This window comes from Rhea americana, unplaced genomic scaffold (assembly GCF_003343005.1).
Source record: "Rhea americana isolate MKP2758 unplaced genomic scaffold, rheAme1 scaffold_46, whole genome shotgun sequence".
Classification (NCBI taxonomy): Eukaryota; Metazoa; Chordata; class Aves; order Rheiformes; family Rheidae; genus Rhea; species Rhea americana.
This window is the reverse complement of record NW_028186601.1, coordinates 2,380,438-2,395,634: the sequence shown is the minus strand read 5'-3', so window position 1 is coordinate 2,395,634 and position 15,197 is coordinate 2,380,438. Positions and strand designations below refer to the sequence as shown.

Here is a 15,197-nt window from a genome sequence, read left to right as displayed (position 1 = left end):
AAAGTACTTTGCACTTTTAGAGTGGTCACTGAGGACCTGGGAGAAGTGTTACTATATTACAGCTAGAACACCACAGCGTTTTCCAAGAAAGCAGAGCTTTTGAAGAGGTGAGTACCACAATGACACAGAGCAAGGTATTCTTGCATTTACTATTAAAAAAAAAGAAAAAAAAAAAAAAAAAAAACTTACTGTAATTTGAGTACAACTGAATATTGAATATCAATATCAGATCCCATACTAAAAGTCACAGCCATAGCACAAAATATTCTTTACCAGGCAAGGTTAGCTGTTGAAGGACAGCCTGACCTTACTACAAATTCATTTGAAGTCATAAGGTTGAATGAGGAAGTTATGAATAAGTACATTTTAACTTGCATGACTTCTTACATAGCTACACCTTGGCAACGATTTTCTTTTAGATCAGTCACAGCTATTAGTGACAGCAGAGACTGGTCAACAGAAATTTTACATACCATATTAGCTTATAGGCGTTAAGGCCAACAGTGCTATCTACTCTCCAAATGCCCTACTGGCTACCAAATACAGTATTTTCAGGTAAGTATTTGTGGAAGCTAAACTTAATATGATTCTATAGGTCAGCTGCCTTCCGGACTCACTGGCCTTCTGGACTACCGTGGCTTTCAGAAGACATTGTTACTTTTATCATTTAAAAAAAAACCCTCATGTGCCATAAAAAGGTATGTATGGTAACTAACCACCATTGAAAAGTGAAGAACTGGATGCTTTCCAGCTCTCTAAACTAGATTCTAGAAAWTTTTTTTTTCACTTTTCATTTTTTTGTTTTTTATTTTTGGTAATAAATTGTTGAAGAGGCTGATATGCTTTGTCCTTCTTTAACAGCTACATTATGATGTGTGTCCCCTGTCCTGTTCCCCCTGCCTTGCCAACCAAAAGGTTGCAGGCTTTTTTTTTCTGGCACTAAGATGCTGCTCTAACACTGTGCCACACACAAACTGGATGAGCAGCCAACTGCTGAGTGGGAGGCTCATTAAAAAGGGCCATTTGTTTGCCATATGTCTCTTTCTTCTAGACAAGCCTAATTCTAATYGTTACAGTTTTAACCAGAAATACAGTTTAAGTTTTTGTTAAAAGGATACCAGAAAGTTTCCCAAGCATCGTAGTATTTATAACCACTCAGTTGTTCTGGAAGAGTTGCAGGTGAGAAATGAGAGCCATGATCCTGAAACAGGGTTGGCAGAGCACCTTGTCCTTGTGGACAGGCATTTCCCAACATCCCATAACGTAGCCTCACCCATACCACCTCTTCCTTCTCCTGCCCTCCACTGCCACCCAGGCAGACTGCTGCTGTTGTCTCTTTTATTTCGCCCCCCCCCTCCCCATCCCAGCATGTCCCTCTGCCTCTAAGCACTGCTGTGACATCCCCCCTGCTGCTCGCCTCACCACCCACCATCTACACGAGTAGATGCTGACAAGATCAGCCAAGCTTGGCTGCCATCAAGAAGCCTGTGCTCCCAGCTCAGGAAGGTGGTTCATGCACGTCTGCGCTCACCCTACAGGTATCTAGAACAGCTTTGGCAGACCTTTGAGTCCATGCTGTGCATCTTTAGTACTGCCTTTAGCTTGCTGGGCTGGGGAAAAAAAAAAAAAAAAAAAAAAAAAAAAAAAAAAAAAAAAAAAAAAAAAAAACAGGATTTCAAGTGCATCTCTAAGTCTCTTTTTCAGAGTACAGAAAAGCAGTTTTTCCAGATAGGAAAATAAGCACACTAAGTCAGTCTTATTATAAACGTCAGAATTTCTTCAATTTACATACTGTTTTAAGACAATACCATCTCTAAAGTCAAATTCAAGTTCTCCATAAAATTTTATTCAGTAAGTTTGTCTAAATTCACATACTATGTTTCTATAGCAACTGTCCTCCTAGAAGATATGAAAGCACTTCACRAGAAAAATTTGATACCGTGAGAAGTTACACATAATTATCATCTCTCCCATCTCACATCCCAATCATGTCTAGAGAAGATTAGAGTTGATTTACTACCATACCATAATTCCAATTTCTACTCATAGAGTTTCTCATCATAGAGTCAGTAAGGTTGGAACGGACCTCTGGAGATCATCTAGTCCAACCTCCCTGCTCAGCAGGGTCACCTAGAGCAGGTTAGGCAAGTTTGCGTCCAGGCAGGCCTTGAARATCTCCAGAGAAGGAGACTCCACAGCCTCTATGGACAACGTGGTCCAGTGCTCCGTCACTCTCACAGSGAAGAAATTCCCCCTCACGRTCAGGCAGAACTTCCTGTGCTTCARTTTCTGCCCATTGCCTCTTGTCCTGTCACACGGGACAACTGAAAGGAGTTTGTCTCTGTCCCCTTSACACCCTCCCTTCAGGTACTTGTACACATTGATAAGATCCCCCCTCAGKCTTCTCTTYSCCAGGCTGAAGAGGCSCAGCTCTCGCAGCCRTTCCTCATAGGGCAGGTGCTCCAGCCCTCTGATCATCTTTGTAGCCCCACGCYGGACTCTCTCCAGTAGCTCCATGTCTCTCTTGTCCTGGGGAGCCCAGAACTGGACGCAGTACTTGAGATGAGRCCTYCCCAGGGCTGAGTAGAGAGGCAGGATCACCCCCCCTCAACCTGCTGCCAACACAATCATGCACCATACAATATGCTGTAACATTTCTGCTCTACTGTCTCTGAGCAACACATCCTTCCCAAAGGCTGGTGCTGAGTTTCCAARTCACACTCAAAAGGATCTCGCAATTCAGCCACACACAAGTCTTAAAAACACAGCATTACTTTGTCTTCTTTTCAGGCATGGCCATTTGTGTAACAAATGTCTAAATCTGCTTCCTCACCACCACCACTTTTGAACCCTGGTAATTAAGCAAGTTAACAGAGACACAGTAGCCAAACAAGTGGATTTCAAAACCAGTCCTGTGTATCATCTCATCATGGTTTTACTTTTCTTGCCAAGCTTTAAACAAATCACACTTGGCCTACACAGCCTTTATTTTTGAGTTTGGAAAGGCAGAGGCTCATGCAGCATCTTCTCAGAGATAGCTTGCCCCAACCACTGCTTCCTGCCGAACAACCTTTCTTGCCCATAGGTATGTATCTCACACACACTTGGCCACAGTCAAAAGATTACTAATRTWATAATAATAATAATAATAATMATCTATTCTTCTGTCAGAACAAGACAAACTCACTTCCCATTATTTTGGTCAAAATCTTCAGACATGCTTGTGCATCCTAATCATCTATTTCTCTTCCTTTTGTGTGTGTGTGTGTGTGTGTGCGTGTGTGTGTGCGTGTGCGCGCAGGTACTGTGACAAAAGCAGGGTGTGATGAGCAGGTCCACGCATATGCCAAAAGAGAGATCAGGTGAACACTGCGACCTGAACTGTTCCAGTTGTACAAGCACAGCCAGCCAGCCTTGGCTATTCCCTGTCTACTGCAATACAGGCAGCACTGGCAAAGGCTGAACTAGTGGCAAATATTTGAACAGAGTGCTGTGAGGGTGACTCCCCCAAAAACATATCAGCAGCAAGACTTAAGAACTTCTTTCTTATTCTACATGGGTATCAACCATCCAAGATGACAGCAGCATYTGTTAGTGTCTTAGATTGTGACAGGTGGTTCACTAGCCAAGTGTTCCTAGTTTGAGGRCATCCATGAAAGACTACGTGTGGCATGTACGTGTATGCTGTGTTTCCTCCTTTGCTCCTGCTCTGCCTGCCTTTGGGATCAAAGAGGACATTCTGGTTCAAAAGAAAAGTTGGATTCTCATCTGCAGTAAAGAGAATGAGTGGAAGCAATAGAGTACTGTCTACATAGAGCTGTGATGAAAATAAAGATAACAAGCTTCTGTTTCCCTTTAAAGCTCAGGTCTTTCAGAATGAGAGGGTAAATACCCATATTTTTCCTGCCCAGTTAAACATACTCACTTTCACTAAAAATATATTCATGTTAACAGTGCCTCCCCTCTCCCAGCCCCATCACCCCAAAACAAGTTAATCTCTGCYAGCTGAGAACAGCAAATCTCTGCACAATAGTTTGTGACAGAGAAAAAAAAAGAGCTGTTTTTTTTCACTCCTAGAAGTATTAAAGCTAACAGAAGTGTCTTTCCTTGACACAGCCTGTGTCTTGGATCACAGGCTAAATTAAACACACAAATTATATTCTCCATTTAAACAGCTATACATGGCTTAAATAGCATGGTTTTATTTTCCTGTTGGCATCGACTGCTACACTAGTTCAGTCAATGTTTAAGACACCCGTGACGTCAGCTGCTTTAATAGGCAACGCTGACGTGTCCAGCTTTCGTTCCCAGACGCGAAGTGTTCTCGTTTCCATGGGGAGAATGCTGACCGAAGAATTCCTACCACACTTCCCGTCTGTTGTTTTGAACAGCAAATACTGGCTCCAGGGAAAAAATGTCTGCTTGGGCATCCGAAAATTCACAAGGTGACATCATCCTGCACAACAGATTTCTCTGCAGTTCCACCTCACCACAAAAATACATAGAAAATATCAAAAATCCTGCAGATTTCTACCAGCTGGGCTATATTTTTAAAGAAGGAAAAAAGGTGCATCTATAGTTCTTGCCATATTTGCCACGTTAGGTCAGTTACAACAGATCCCTGTCCAATCCTGAGAAGCAAAAACGGACACAGTCAGTCTAAAACAGATTTCCAAGACTAATCCTAGGCTGCCAAAGGCAATTTCTTCCCTCTCAAACTCCCATGCTGATTTAGACCCCTGACCAGATCAGAACTTCAGTAAAAGTAAAAGAAGGGATGAACTCAAGACAAAGTGAAACTAAAAGCAGAAGAGACAGCCAAACGAAGCAGAAGAGGAACTATATGCAATAAATCACACCAAAATCCCCTAAATTTTAAGGTTTAAAGTACTTTTCAGCAGCAACCTGTATCTGCTACTAGCATGCACTACAGTTCAATTAAGAGTATAAATTACAGAGTAGTCAAATTGTTGGCTCTAATATTCTTCTTTATTTTTAATAAAAGCCACAAAGCCACACATGCTTTCTTTTGCACATGATACACTGTTCATTCAAAAATAGAAAATTTAACTTTATGTACCAGAGTTAATTAAGAGATTAAAAAAATATTATCGGTATGAATTATCAACCAAAAATACACCTGTGTTCCACTAAAACAGATTTTGTAAAAATTCTTCCTTAAATTTTGCCTAAGAAACCAGGCATACATTTTTTGCCAATTAAACAGCAACCACGATCTTTACAATTACCTTCTATTATTCTCCTACCAACGGTCAGCTCTGAGGACAGATGGATGAGATTAAAAAATATATATTTTTAATATAAAATATATATTATATAATATATATATTATACATATATATTTATATGTGTATATACACATGCATTTATAGGTATATTTAAATATAYGTTAGATGTATATCAAATGTACATATAAATATATACGCAAATACAGGTATACAAATATATACATAAATACACATTTATACATGTGTCTAACATGCATGCATATATATAAATACACCACTTCTACATTAGCAAAACACTAAAGTTAGAGACTTCAAGTTACAGTCTACAGGCTAAGAGACCCTCTCTGAGCTTCTAACTAGCCTTCAGGTTTTTTCCAGTACTGTTTTCCAACTGCCCAAACATCCACTTCAGATAGGACAGTGCACAGCAGCTTCATGCTTAGTTTATCCATAGTTCTCCTGGCAATCCATAAAAATGGGCAATTCTTCCACCTATCTCACAACCAGGAACCAGAAAAGGAGCATTTTGCAGAAAACGTTGGCTTTTGCTTCACGGATGTATCTCCACTTCTGGCTTTGTGCATGGAAACTAAGCAACGACTGAAACACTGGTCCCTATCCCAACCTCACCGGCAAGCGCTTAACAGCTAGGTGTGCAGTAGAGTTCATGCACGTCTAGCTTTTAAATCCTAAAGYTATATCTCACAGAACAAGAGAACATCTTCCTCTTGGGAAAGGAGGGGGCCTTAYTCCCGTTTACCTCTCAGCTAAGTACTTAGGGCAGTCTCAAGTGGCCAGAAATGTGGGATTGGACTGGAACCTCATGTGCAGCCCTAATACTGCTCAAATTCCCACAGTAAATTTGCCTTTTCCTTCCCAGTAGTTAAGTTAGGCAGCTTTTAGATCCTTCTCTCAAGCACTTAAGTCTTTCTGGCTCATTCACATGATGGTTACTACTTCACAGCGCTATGGTGGAGCACTATAGCCGCCAAGAGCTAGGCAAAGTCATYCAAGCAACACTGAGCAAATCCTTTGTGATTTAGCCCATCTCCCAGTCTTCAGGAAAACAGTTTCCTAGCTGCTTTCCTCAACTGTAATCTTTTAAAAAGTCATCCTCCCCAGTTAATTTCTTCCATACAAACCTCTCTAGTTCTCTCCTAGCTGATACATCTCCTGTCAGCTTCTTTGCTGCCCACAGAGATCTTAAAAAAGTTTTTACGGTGAATGATTGTAAGATTATAGCTGAATTTCAGCAAGTAGTAAATTTGCAGACCTAGAGTAACAAGGAAAAACCAGGGTAGTATGAGAAGGACAATTGACACTTTGGTTCATCAGTCATAAAAGCTACAAGGTTTACTCTCTTCTCCTACTTCCTTTCCCTCTTCCCAAATAAAAGGGCAGAGAACACACAAAGTGCAATGCTGAGGCAAGTCTTCTTACCCCTTCTAAACAAGGGTAACGTTACACTCATGCTGAAGTCAAAATAGGAGAACAAGATGTCTGTATCTAAAATCATGCACCTCTTTCTCCTCTCCAGAGTACATTGCTGAGACTGTATTGAAAAACACCAGCTTTTGTTCACTTTAAAACACCACGCAAATCCCATTAAACAAATCAAATTTCATATTACAACTTGTGTCTACAAACCACACACTCTTTCATGCTAAAAAGTGAAATAGAAAAAAAAAAATCAGATATTCTCTCTTTGTAAGATTCTGCAATATAATCAGACTCTTCCACTACAACTGGCAAAAATAATATCCTGTGAATTGACCCTGCCATACTGATTATGCCAAAGAGCAGCAACCCTTTGACAGCTGCAAATTCTACAGCAATTTGGGATGTCTGAACTGGGCCAGCCATCAAGACTGGAAGGCAAAYGAGAACTAACACAGAATTAAATGGAGTTTTAACAGAAGGCTGGATATGAACTTCGATACTTTCAGCCAGCAAACTGAAAGTCAAGAAAATTCTACARACTCTGTGGGTGAGAGAATCCAGAATTCTCTCACAGACTTTTCTGTACATACATGCATACAAAAAGAGAGAAGGAGTCTCACAGTTTGTTAATTCTAATATATGAGGATGGTAACTTTAAGGAAACTGGACACTGCACAAGAAGTCTGCCCCAACTCCACAGATCCCACATTGAGAGTACTGCAAGACATTCTCAGCAGCACAAYCTTATGTAGAATTGCACACTGATGTCTCACTGGAAGCTAAATTTGAATCATCTCCCCACACAGAAAAGGTATTTCTGATCCATAGTTTGCATTCTGGGAAGCTGTCAGTGCATGATACAAGAAAGCGAGTACAGTATACGCTCAGAGCAAACTCTTTCAGCTCAGGACAAACCACAATTCAGCAACAACAACAACAAAAAGAAGCAAGTGAGTAAGCAAGCAAATAGAAAAATGTGAGTTCCTCAAAAGGTCTAAAACAAAATGCGAAATAAAAGAGAAATGCTTCAATYCTGGGTATCAGACAAAGCAGAAATATTTCATTAACCTTATGTAAAAAGCTGCTGCTTCATGGAACTGGGTAATGGTGGGAAAAAAGTGAAGGAATTGGAAGAACATGATCCCACAGAAGCAAAAGCAGTTTTCTATATGTCTTCAGTATTTGCATTTTAGTGCTGCGACTTAATATTGAACCGTAGGTCAATGGAGAGAGTTGCCAAAGTCTGAATTGGCACAGAAACAAAGGAATAACATAAATGGATGGGAACATTGGGAAGACTGGTATCAGCTGTTAAAGGTAAGCCCATGTGAAAAACAAACAAACCAACCAACCTACCTCACTTCATTACACATATGGAAGAGTAATTCACCCATTACCTCTCAGTGAGAGGTTTGAAAAACCCAAGAATATGAAAACAGTTGCTAGATTACAGTCTTGATTCCCTAGAACAGAAAAACGTAATGTTTGGCAGGGAAAAGGGAGCAGTTAAACAAAGAAACAAGCAGGTAAATATCTTTTAAGATCTAACCATTTCCCTGACAGAAAATACATTGAATGACTCTACACAGGGAATTACAAGTGTTTCAGGAGATTACTGGTCTCTCTTGTTAACTAAAAAGCCAAGCACTTCTCACAAATGCAAGTGCTCTCTCACTCTGCAAATATTCTTTCTTCTATTTGCTTCTGGGGAGAAAAAGGTGACAATCCTGAGGCAATTTCATACAATCAAGTATTTGGAGTTAGAAAAGTCATTTCTCTTTCAAAAGTTTGAAGACCATATGCTAGTGGCAATGCTTTATTAGTGGTACCTGCAAAGAAAAGCTTTTAAACGTGCAATTCTTTCCAGGTTATCAAATAGAGTCTTTTGAAAGAGAAAAACTTTGAGTATCACAGGGCTAAAAGTATGAGTTGTTTTTTGTTTTGCTTTTCTTTTGAGGACATGCATTCATTAATCATTTAACACTCCCCACCACCACTACCACACACACAACAGCCTGCCTTTTTTAGAAGCCTGAATTCAGGCCCTGTTCTCTGAAGTTATATTCAACTTATAGGACAAGAGCTCCAGGAGAACTATGTGATAGTTCACTGCCAGGCTAAGTTCAAAGCAAAACACAAATTCAAATGCAGAACATGTCTCATATCAGGGAGTGGTGTATCTGTTTGCTGGAAAGGATCACCTAAATAAGCTCCATACCCCTAAGTAGYGTCCCTCCCTGTTTCAGATCTCGCCCACCTCTTTGAACCTAAAAATTACTACATCAGAGCTGTACTACTCCAGTTACACAAAAGAATGGGTTTAGCTTTCCCTGCCTCCATCTTCTATTTCTAGTGAGGCAAAGCTCAGTAAAAGGGCATCTGGCCCAACACTACCTAGCACAGAGAGTAGACAACATTTAAGTTACAGACTTCAGGGAGGGACAAGGCTAAAATGAAGTTAGGCATGAAAGTGTCCCTGCCCCCAAAGYGATACAAGTCGGCAACAGATAGTATAAAACTGTCGATCAAAGACTAATCTGATTTTCACTCCTCTCTCCAAAGCCATGAAGAGAGCCACAGAGCATACCTAAAGAAGATCAAATGTATTAGTAAACAGCCAGCAGTGCCCAGTATCATCAAATTCAAATTCAAGCTTTTCCAGATCAAGGATGAAACAGACTCAGGACAGGTACTTGGTAACAGTAGCTGCTGTCAACATCTCAAGACAACTAAGAGATGGCCAATTTGCACCATACTTCAGTACTCTACATTCCTAGTGTCCAGGCTTTAACTATCCCAGAGCAGGCAGTAGTACACCTGCTGGAAGTTCAAAACTGCGTCTTAGAGGCAGGTATGTCTCCAGATATGAGAGAAACTTCTGAAGCTGCATGTTGCAAAACCTCCAGGATCTCCAGCCCCACAACTGAAAAGACAAGTTCACTCTTGAGAAGACCTGCAGACAGCGTCTTCCTCCCTGTTAACAGGATGCAATAAGGGAACAGGCCTATCAGGCACTGCTCCATGATTAACAGATCAAACCAGTAGAAACAGGTTTCAGTAGGATGTTCATTGTACACTAGTTCTAAAATCAGAGAAGGGATATCTGACTCATTCCCACAAGCTGCCCCACCTGGGAAAGGTTCACATCACAAGGTTTTATATTTCTTCATTTAAAAAGACATTAGGAAAGCTATCAATATACTTAGTTAAGCAATCAGACAAGCAATTGCTCCGTGTTAGTAATTGTACACCTTCACTCTGTGGCTGGGAGGCATGAGGTCACAGGAAGAGTATTTCCAACACCCCGGATATATTACAGTGTGGCACACCCTGGAACAGGGTGTTACTTTCTAATTTCTTACAGAGGTATTTTCTTTAGTAGCTACCTYGTAGGAACCCAAAGATAGCAGCACTGATGCAGAAGGTAATTCCCTCTTAAACCTGGAGAAAGCTGATTAGAAGCTTAGAAAACGGGAATTTTGTGTGTGCATTTTTGTTTGATTTAACATCACCTCAAGAAAGGAGTTCTTGCTTTCAGAGGGAGGAAAAACCCTGTAGCAAATAGGACAGAACAGCAAATGGACCGTCAGTTGCAACAACAGAGATAACAAGACCTTTACAATTGCTTTTAGGGGTTTATGATCTCATTGAATATGATAGTGAATGTTTTAAGCAAAATAACCCAGTCGCCTCCAACTCCTCTCAAGAAAGTTTTTCTTCCACTGCATACACTCATCAACAACAGCACGGCCTGTCACAAAAAGATTACATTGGACACATGAGAGCACACACACACGCGGTTCATTCTACAGCCTTCTGCACTGCTTGTCCCATACAGCAAGTTTTAAGCAACCACATCCAATTCTATAAACTCTCAAAGCAGTAATCCACACACACAACTAACTGTGGCCCATAGCACATTAGTCTGACTCAGAAGAGCTGAGGTTCAGAGCAGGAGACATCTGTGACTTAAGCTGATAAAACCCCCAAAACTGTTTTGGTAATTCCGAGCTGCATAGCCCTTGGGACAGACGTAACACTTGGGCCAGACACCATCTGAGGACCATGGCATTCRAGCCTCCATGCAGTGGCTTCAGATCACTTTCAGTTTGCAGGTGTACATTTGAGAAGTGGTTGTGAATACCTGTGTTGCAAATCTTTCCCCACAGCCTCCTCTGCATAGAAGAAAGAGGCATTCATTGTGACAAGAAGCATCATAGTGAAGTCTAATGCAAAATATCAAAATGCCTCCTGTATTCCAAATTCAGATCACTACTTCCCAGCGGTTACTACACTATGCATTTGCCAAGGTGAAGATATACAGCCCTGCCTAAGCCAAAAGCAGTGGTAACATTTGTCATCGGCTGGATAATAGAGATGGCACACATTTTTTGTTTAGAGTATTAATCTAGCACTAGGAACATCATAGTACCAGGAACTATATAAAGCTAGCTTGTAACAAGGTCTAAACTGCTTTCTCTTTAAGCATCAAGTGTGAATTATAGGTATCAAAAGAAAGGAAATCACAGCAATATCTGCAAGCTAAATGGTGTATCTTGGACTATCATGAAGTCTGCTCTCCTATACCAAGCCTGGACACTTCCAGGGTAGTAATTCTGATCTAGTCTTCATTCTGTACGCACACGAAAACCTCCTCTGTTTTAGGAGCTGGAAACACATTAGCCATTTGGTTTTAATTACATGAAAATTGAACTAGATGCTACATTAACTTTAGCATTTACTCTAAAGAGAAGCAGACTGGAAAGAGTATTCAAGAGGGAATGCTCAGATTAACAGCTGTCATGACTGTTTCTTGACAACAATAGCAAGAAGCATCCCCAAAAGCAAATGACTATAGCAGCTTCCCAGTCAGGAAAGTACCATCAGCAGGACAGCAGAACATAGAAGTTCCATTAAGGAGATTTCGTTTAAATGAAATACAGCCTTTTCCTTCTTTAATAATGCTTTATTGATATTTAGGTTTAATAACCACACTAAAACCTGATTTGGCAAGTAGCTAAATAAGATTTACTATATAGTAGTATTTACATATGTGAGTGATGACTTTGTGGTACTTATATTCACACTCTCAGGAGAATGAAATTATTTTCAACTTCCCTTTCTGCTCCATAACTGCAACTAAAACCATTCTGCAATCCGCCACATCACAGTTTTGCTAGGGTAATGATGATAGTARAGAGTTACTCTGTTAAAGTAGAAACAAGCTTGGAAAGTCATTTTAAATGGCTTTTTACATTCAATGTCTGAGCATTTTTCTGGTAGGTAGTTTAAACAGTGGGTGTTCACACTACATGTCTTACTCAACAGAAGCTTGAGCTCACAGCATCAGCTGAGTCGTATAACCCTAAAATTACACAGCAATACAATTTAGAACTATTTTCTTACAAGGACATAAAATCCCTGCTCTAAAACCAAAAACTTAATGGTTGTACCCCATAAAAGCAGTCTGCCAACTGCTTCAATTGTGTTTTTTTGTAAAAGACAAAGTTGTTGCATGCAAACAAGGGGCTGCACCAGTGAGCCCACAAGGYTATCACCAGCTGAAGACCCTACCCACCAGTAAACAACACTTCCTCCTCAGGAAGACCAATGATCCTAGAATGCTCTCATCTTCCAGCCTTTCTCCAACTCACTGCAGAGCAGAGCAGACAGCCAAGCTGATTCCAGAACTAGAAGCATAACTGCATCAAGGATAATACCCAACTTAAGTCATTTTAAGGAGCTACATTAAACTTTGCCTCTATACTGCAGAGCTTTTGGATCCCAAAAGCAGTAACCCAGCAGCACACCACATAGTGCAGAGCTGTGTGTAAAGCTCACTGAGCGTTAACTTCAAAGTCTCTGTATGGCAGTCAACTGCAGCATAAACTTATCTTTAGGATAAGGAAGATGTCTCTAAATACATTTAGTGTGTGGGTGCTAACATCTAGACCTTAGTGCTCTAACAACTAACCTTCATATGCCCACACACTTCTCTTGTTACTCTAAGACCCGTAACACAATAATACCACACAGGTTGATATTGCAAGCTAGCATTAAGCATTTTTTGCGAAGCTTCTTTGGCAGTGTCAGAATCCATCATACGTTTAACAAGTATCCCTGCTAAATGTCAATTTCTGAATTTTCCTGTCTTTTCGTCTCATTAGTGAGGGGTTTAYGGAAAAGAACCTTCTGGAGGCTATTTGAAAGCAAAATGTGCATCTTAGGGGTAGTCCAATGAGATTAGATTTTGTTTTGCCAATATCTACATAAATAAGCCACAAATAAATGAAGAATGAAGAGCAGGTAAGCCTGCTTAGCAGATYTTTTTTTTCCAAGTTCTTCACAAACTAGGATCCAAGACGGACTAAACTCTTGTTCAAGAGTCCAATCATCTTTCACACAAATAATTCCTGTTCTCCTTCTTCCAGGAATCACAGGTGAGGATTTTGACCTGTGCTATACACTTTATAGAAAGTGAGGTACTTATCTGAAGCTTAAGCAGTCAGGAGGTAGAAAAAGAAGGAAAAAAAAGAAAGCTGTTACTAAACTTAAGCACTAGAAGTTGTTTATAATAGGAAAGTTAAATTCAGAAGTTTTTAATGAAACGTACGTTAGGACACTACATGCCATGAGTGTGAAGCTGAGTATTATCATGAATGGTCTCTGACTTTTAACACGGAAATATTAAAAAATGCCCTCCAACTCACGTGTGCAGGGAAATGGAAAATCCATTCAATCTTTGACTGAACGCTTTATCGTATTTTCAAACTTTCATACTTTTGTTACCAACATCACAGATGAAAAATACATGCAATTAGTTATACTGGAATTAAAAGGACCTTCTGTGTAGCCATGTGTTCTGTCAACGTGCTGCCCAATGAGATATATGTAGCTCTGAGAGTAAGTCAGTGTCTCTCATGCTCTATGACATTATTAAAAAGTTAAATCACAGTCACCTGACAGACACTTAGCTTCTCTGTCAAATAAAGTGATCAACATAATTGGTAGGCAATTCATTCTCTTTGAACTTCTCAGGTTAACAATAGCTTTACCTGCATAATGTACAGGGATTTCTATCTTTGGCCCTATGACGTAGTGACCTTCCTCCAGACTGTGAGCTGTAATTGTTGTCCACTGTCGGCATGAATGAATCAGAAGATAATCGCTCTCTCGAAGGCCTTCTACAGCTTCTCCTGCAAAACACACGTAGTTTTCTTAAATCACATTTACTGCATGAATAATAAGGGAAACTTCACAGTAAGGAATTTATTCCTATTACTGCTCGTTTTTCCAGACATTTTGATATTTAAAAATGCAATTAAGCAAGTTTTAATGCCGAACAATATTCACTCYGTAATGTGAGCACTTAATAATAAAGGAAAAAAGAAAACAAATAAAACAAAACAACAATGCTTGAATACAAGTACCACAGCAATGTAATTCTGATTATTCAGCAATGGCTATTTTGACTTTTAGATAGAAGAAAGCTATGAACAAACAAAGTAGCTATCAGGTTTTGCAAGGTATCAAGACAAAAGTGAATTTTCATATGCCAAAAGATCAGCATCATGCCAACCTATAGCAATCTGAAGCCAAGTTTGTTAGTAAGTAATTAGGTATCATACTTTCAGATACAGAGATTTTAACTCCGTCAATTTACCCCTCTCCCACTCACTACTCAGTCAGTCATTCCTATAGCTGTAAGCTTAATCCATTTAACAAAATGACACTTAACAAAAACTTTAGCATGCAAACTCTTCTTTCATTGACATAAATTCAACTAAAAAAAAAAAACCCAAACCCAGATCATGTCCAACTCATCTTCGCAATATCCTCTCTTGTACTCTGATGTTTGCCAAAACCATCCCRAACACTGCCCAAGAGCTCTCTTTTTTTCCTCTGCCCCTGTCAAATCCTCAATTCTCCACATTTCCAGCAAGTATCCTTGCCCTTCCTGAATACATGTACTGGTTGTAATGCCCAATCCACCAAAGCGCTTTGCTTGGCTCTCCAGCAATTGCAAGAGCCATGTGAGATGCACTGTTTTCTACAGAATACGCTGTTTGAGAAAAGTGTACTGAACAGGGTTGTAAAGAAGTAACAGCAATTTGCTATGATATGCCCTGCTGTCAGAAACTTTGTGGATCATGCTTAAAATGCATACCTGACACTTTGTGGGTCTTTCTCAAGGTGTCTTTAGAGCAGACACATGCACATGTCACACAGACATTCAGGAACACTTAGGCACTAAACACCGGAAGCTTTAGATTTCATTTTTCCTCTTTACCATCAACCCTCTGCTATTACAGCCAAAAATAAAGCAAGTCATTTACCCCAGAATCAAGTTTGGACAAAATCCATTCCTTTCAGCTAAGGCAACAAATTGCACATTTTCTTCACTGCCCTATGATACTCTTAAGTTCGGGAAAGAATTAGACTTTCTCAGTTTTAGATAGTAGATATTTTTCTTGTTCAGTCTCTGCAAAAGGAGAGATACTTCCCCCC

At 40.0% G+C, this 15,197-nt stretch overlaps 2 protein-coding genes across 3 annotated transcripts in view; both read right to left on the bottom strand.

Moving 5' to 3' along the window:
* The window catches only part of GAREM1 (GRB2 associated regulator of MAPK1 subtype 1), a 108,808-nt gene that overhangs the window by 69,391 nt on the left and 24,220 nt on the right, over positions 1 to 15,197 (bottom strand). Inside the window, exon 2 of one of the 2 annotated variants that reach the window (XM_085316286.1) lies at positions 13,745 to 13,888. In XM_085316286.1, coding sequence (XP_085172412.1) covers positions 13,745 to 13,888 — 144 coding nt within the window. Of the gene's footprint in view, positions 1 to 13,744; positions 13,889 to 15,197 lie in introns of those variants that run through there. The other variant, XM_085316285.1, reaches the window with a different exon arrangement.
* LOC146589392 (ras-related protein Rab-10-like) overlaps positions 13,867 to 15,197 on the bottom strand; it is a 60,565-nt gene continuing 59,234 nt past the window's right edge. Inside the window, exon 6 of the mRNA XM_085316288.1 lies at positions 13,867 to 13,885. Coding sequence (XP_085172414.1) covers positions 13,874 to 13,885 — 12 coding nt within the window. The 3' untranslated portion in view covers positions 13,867 to 13,873. The remainder of the gene's footprint in view (positions 13,886 to 15,197) is intronic.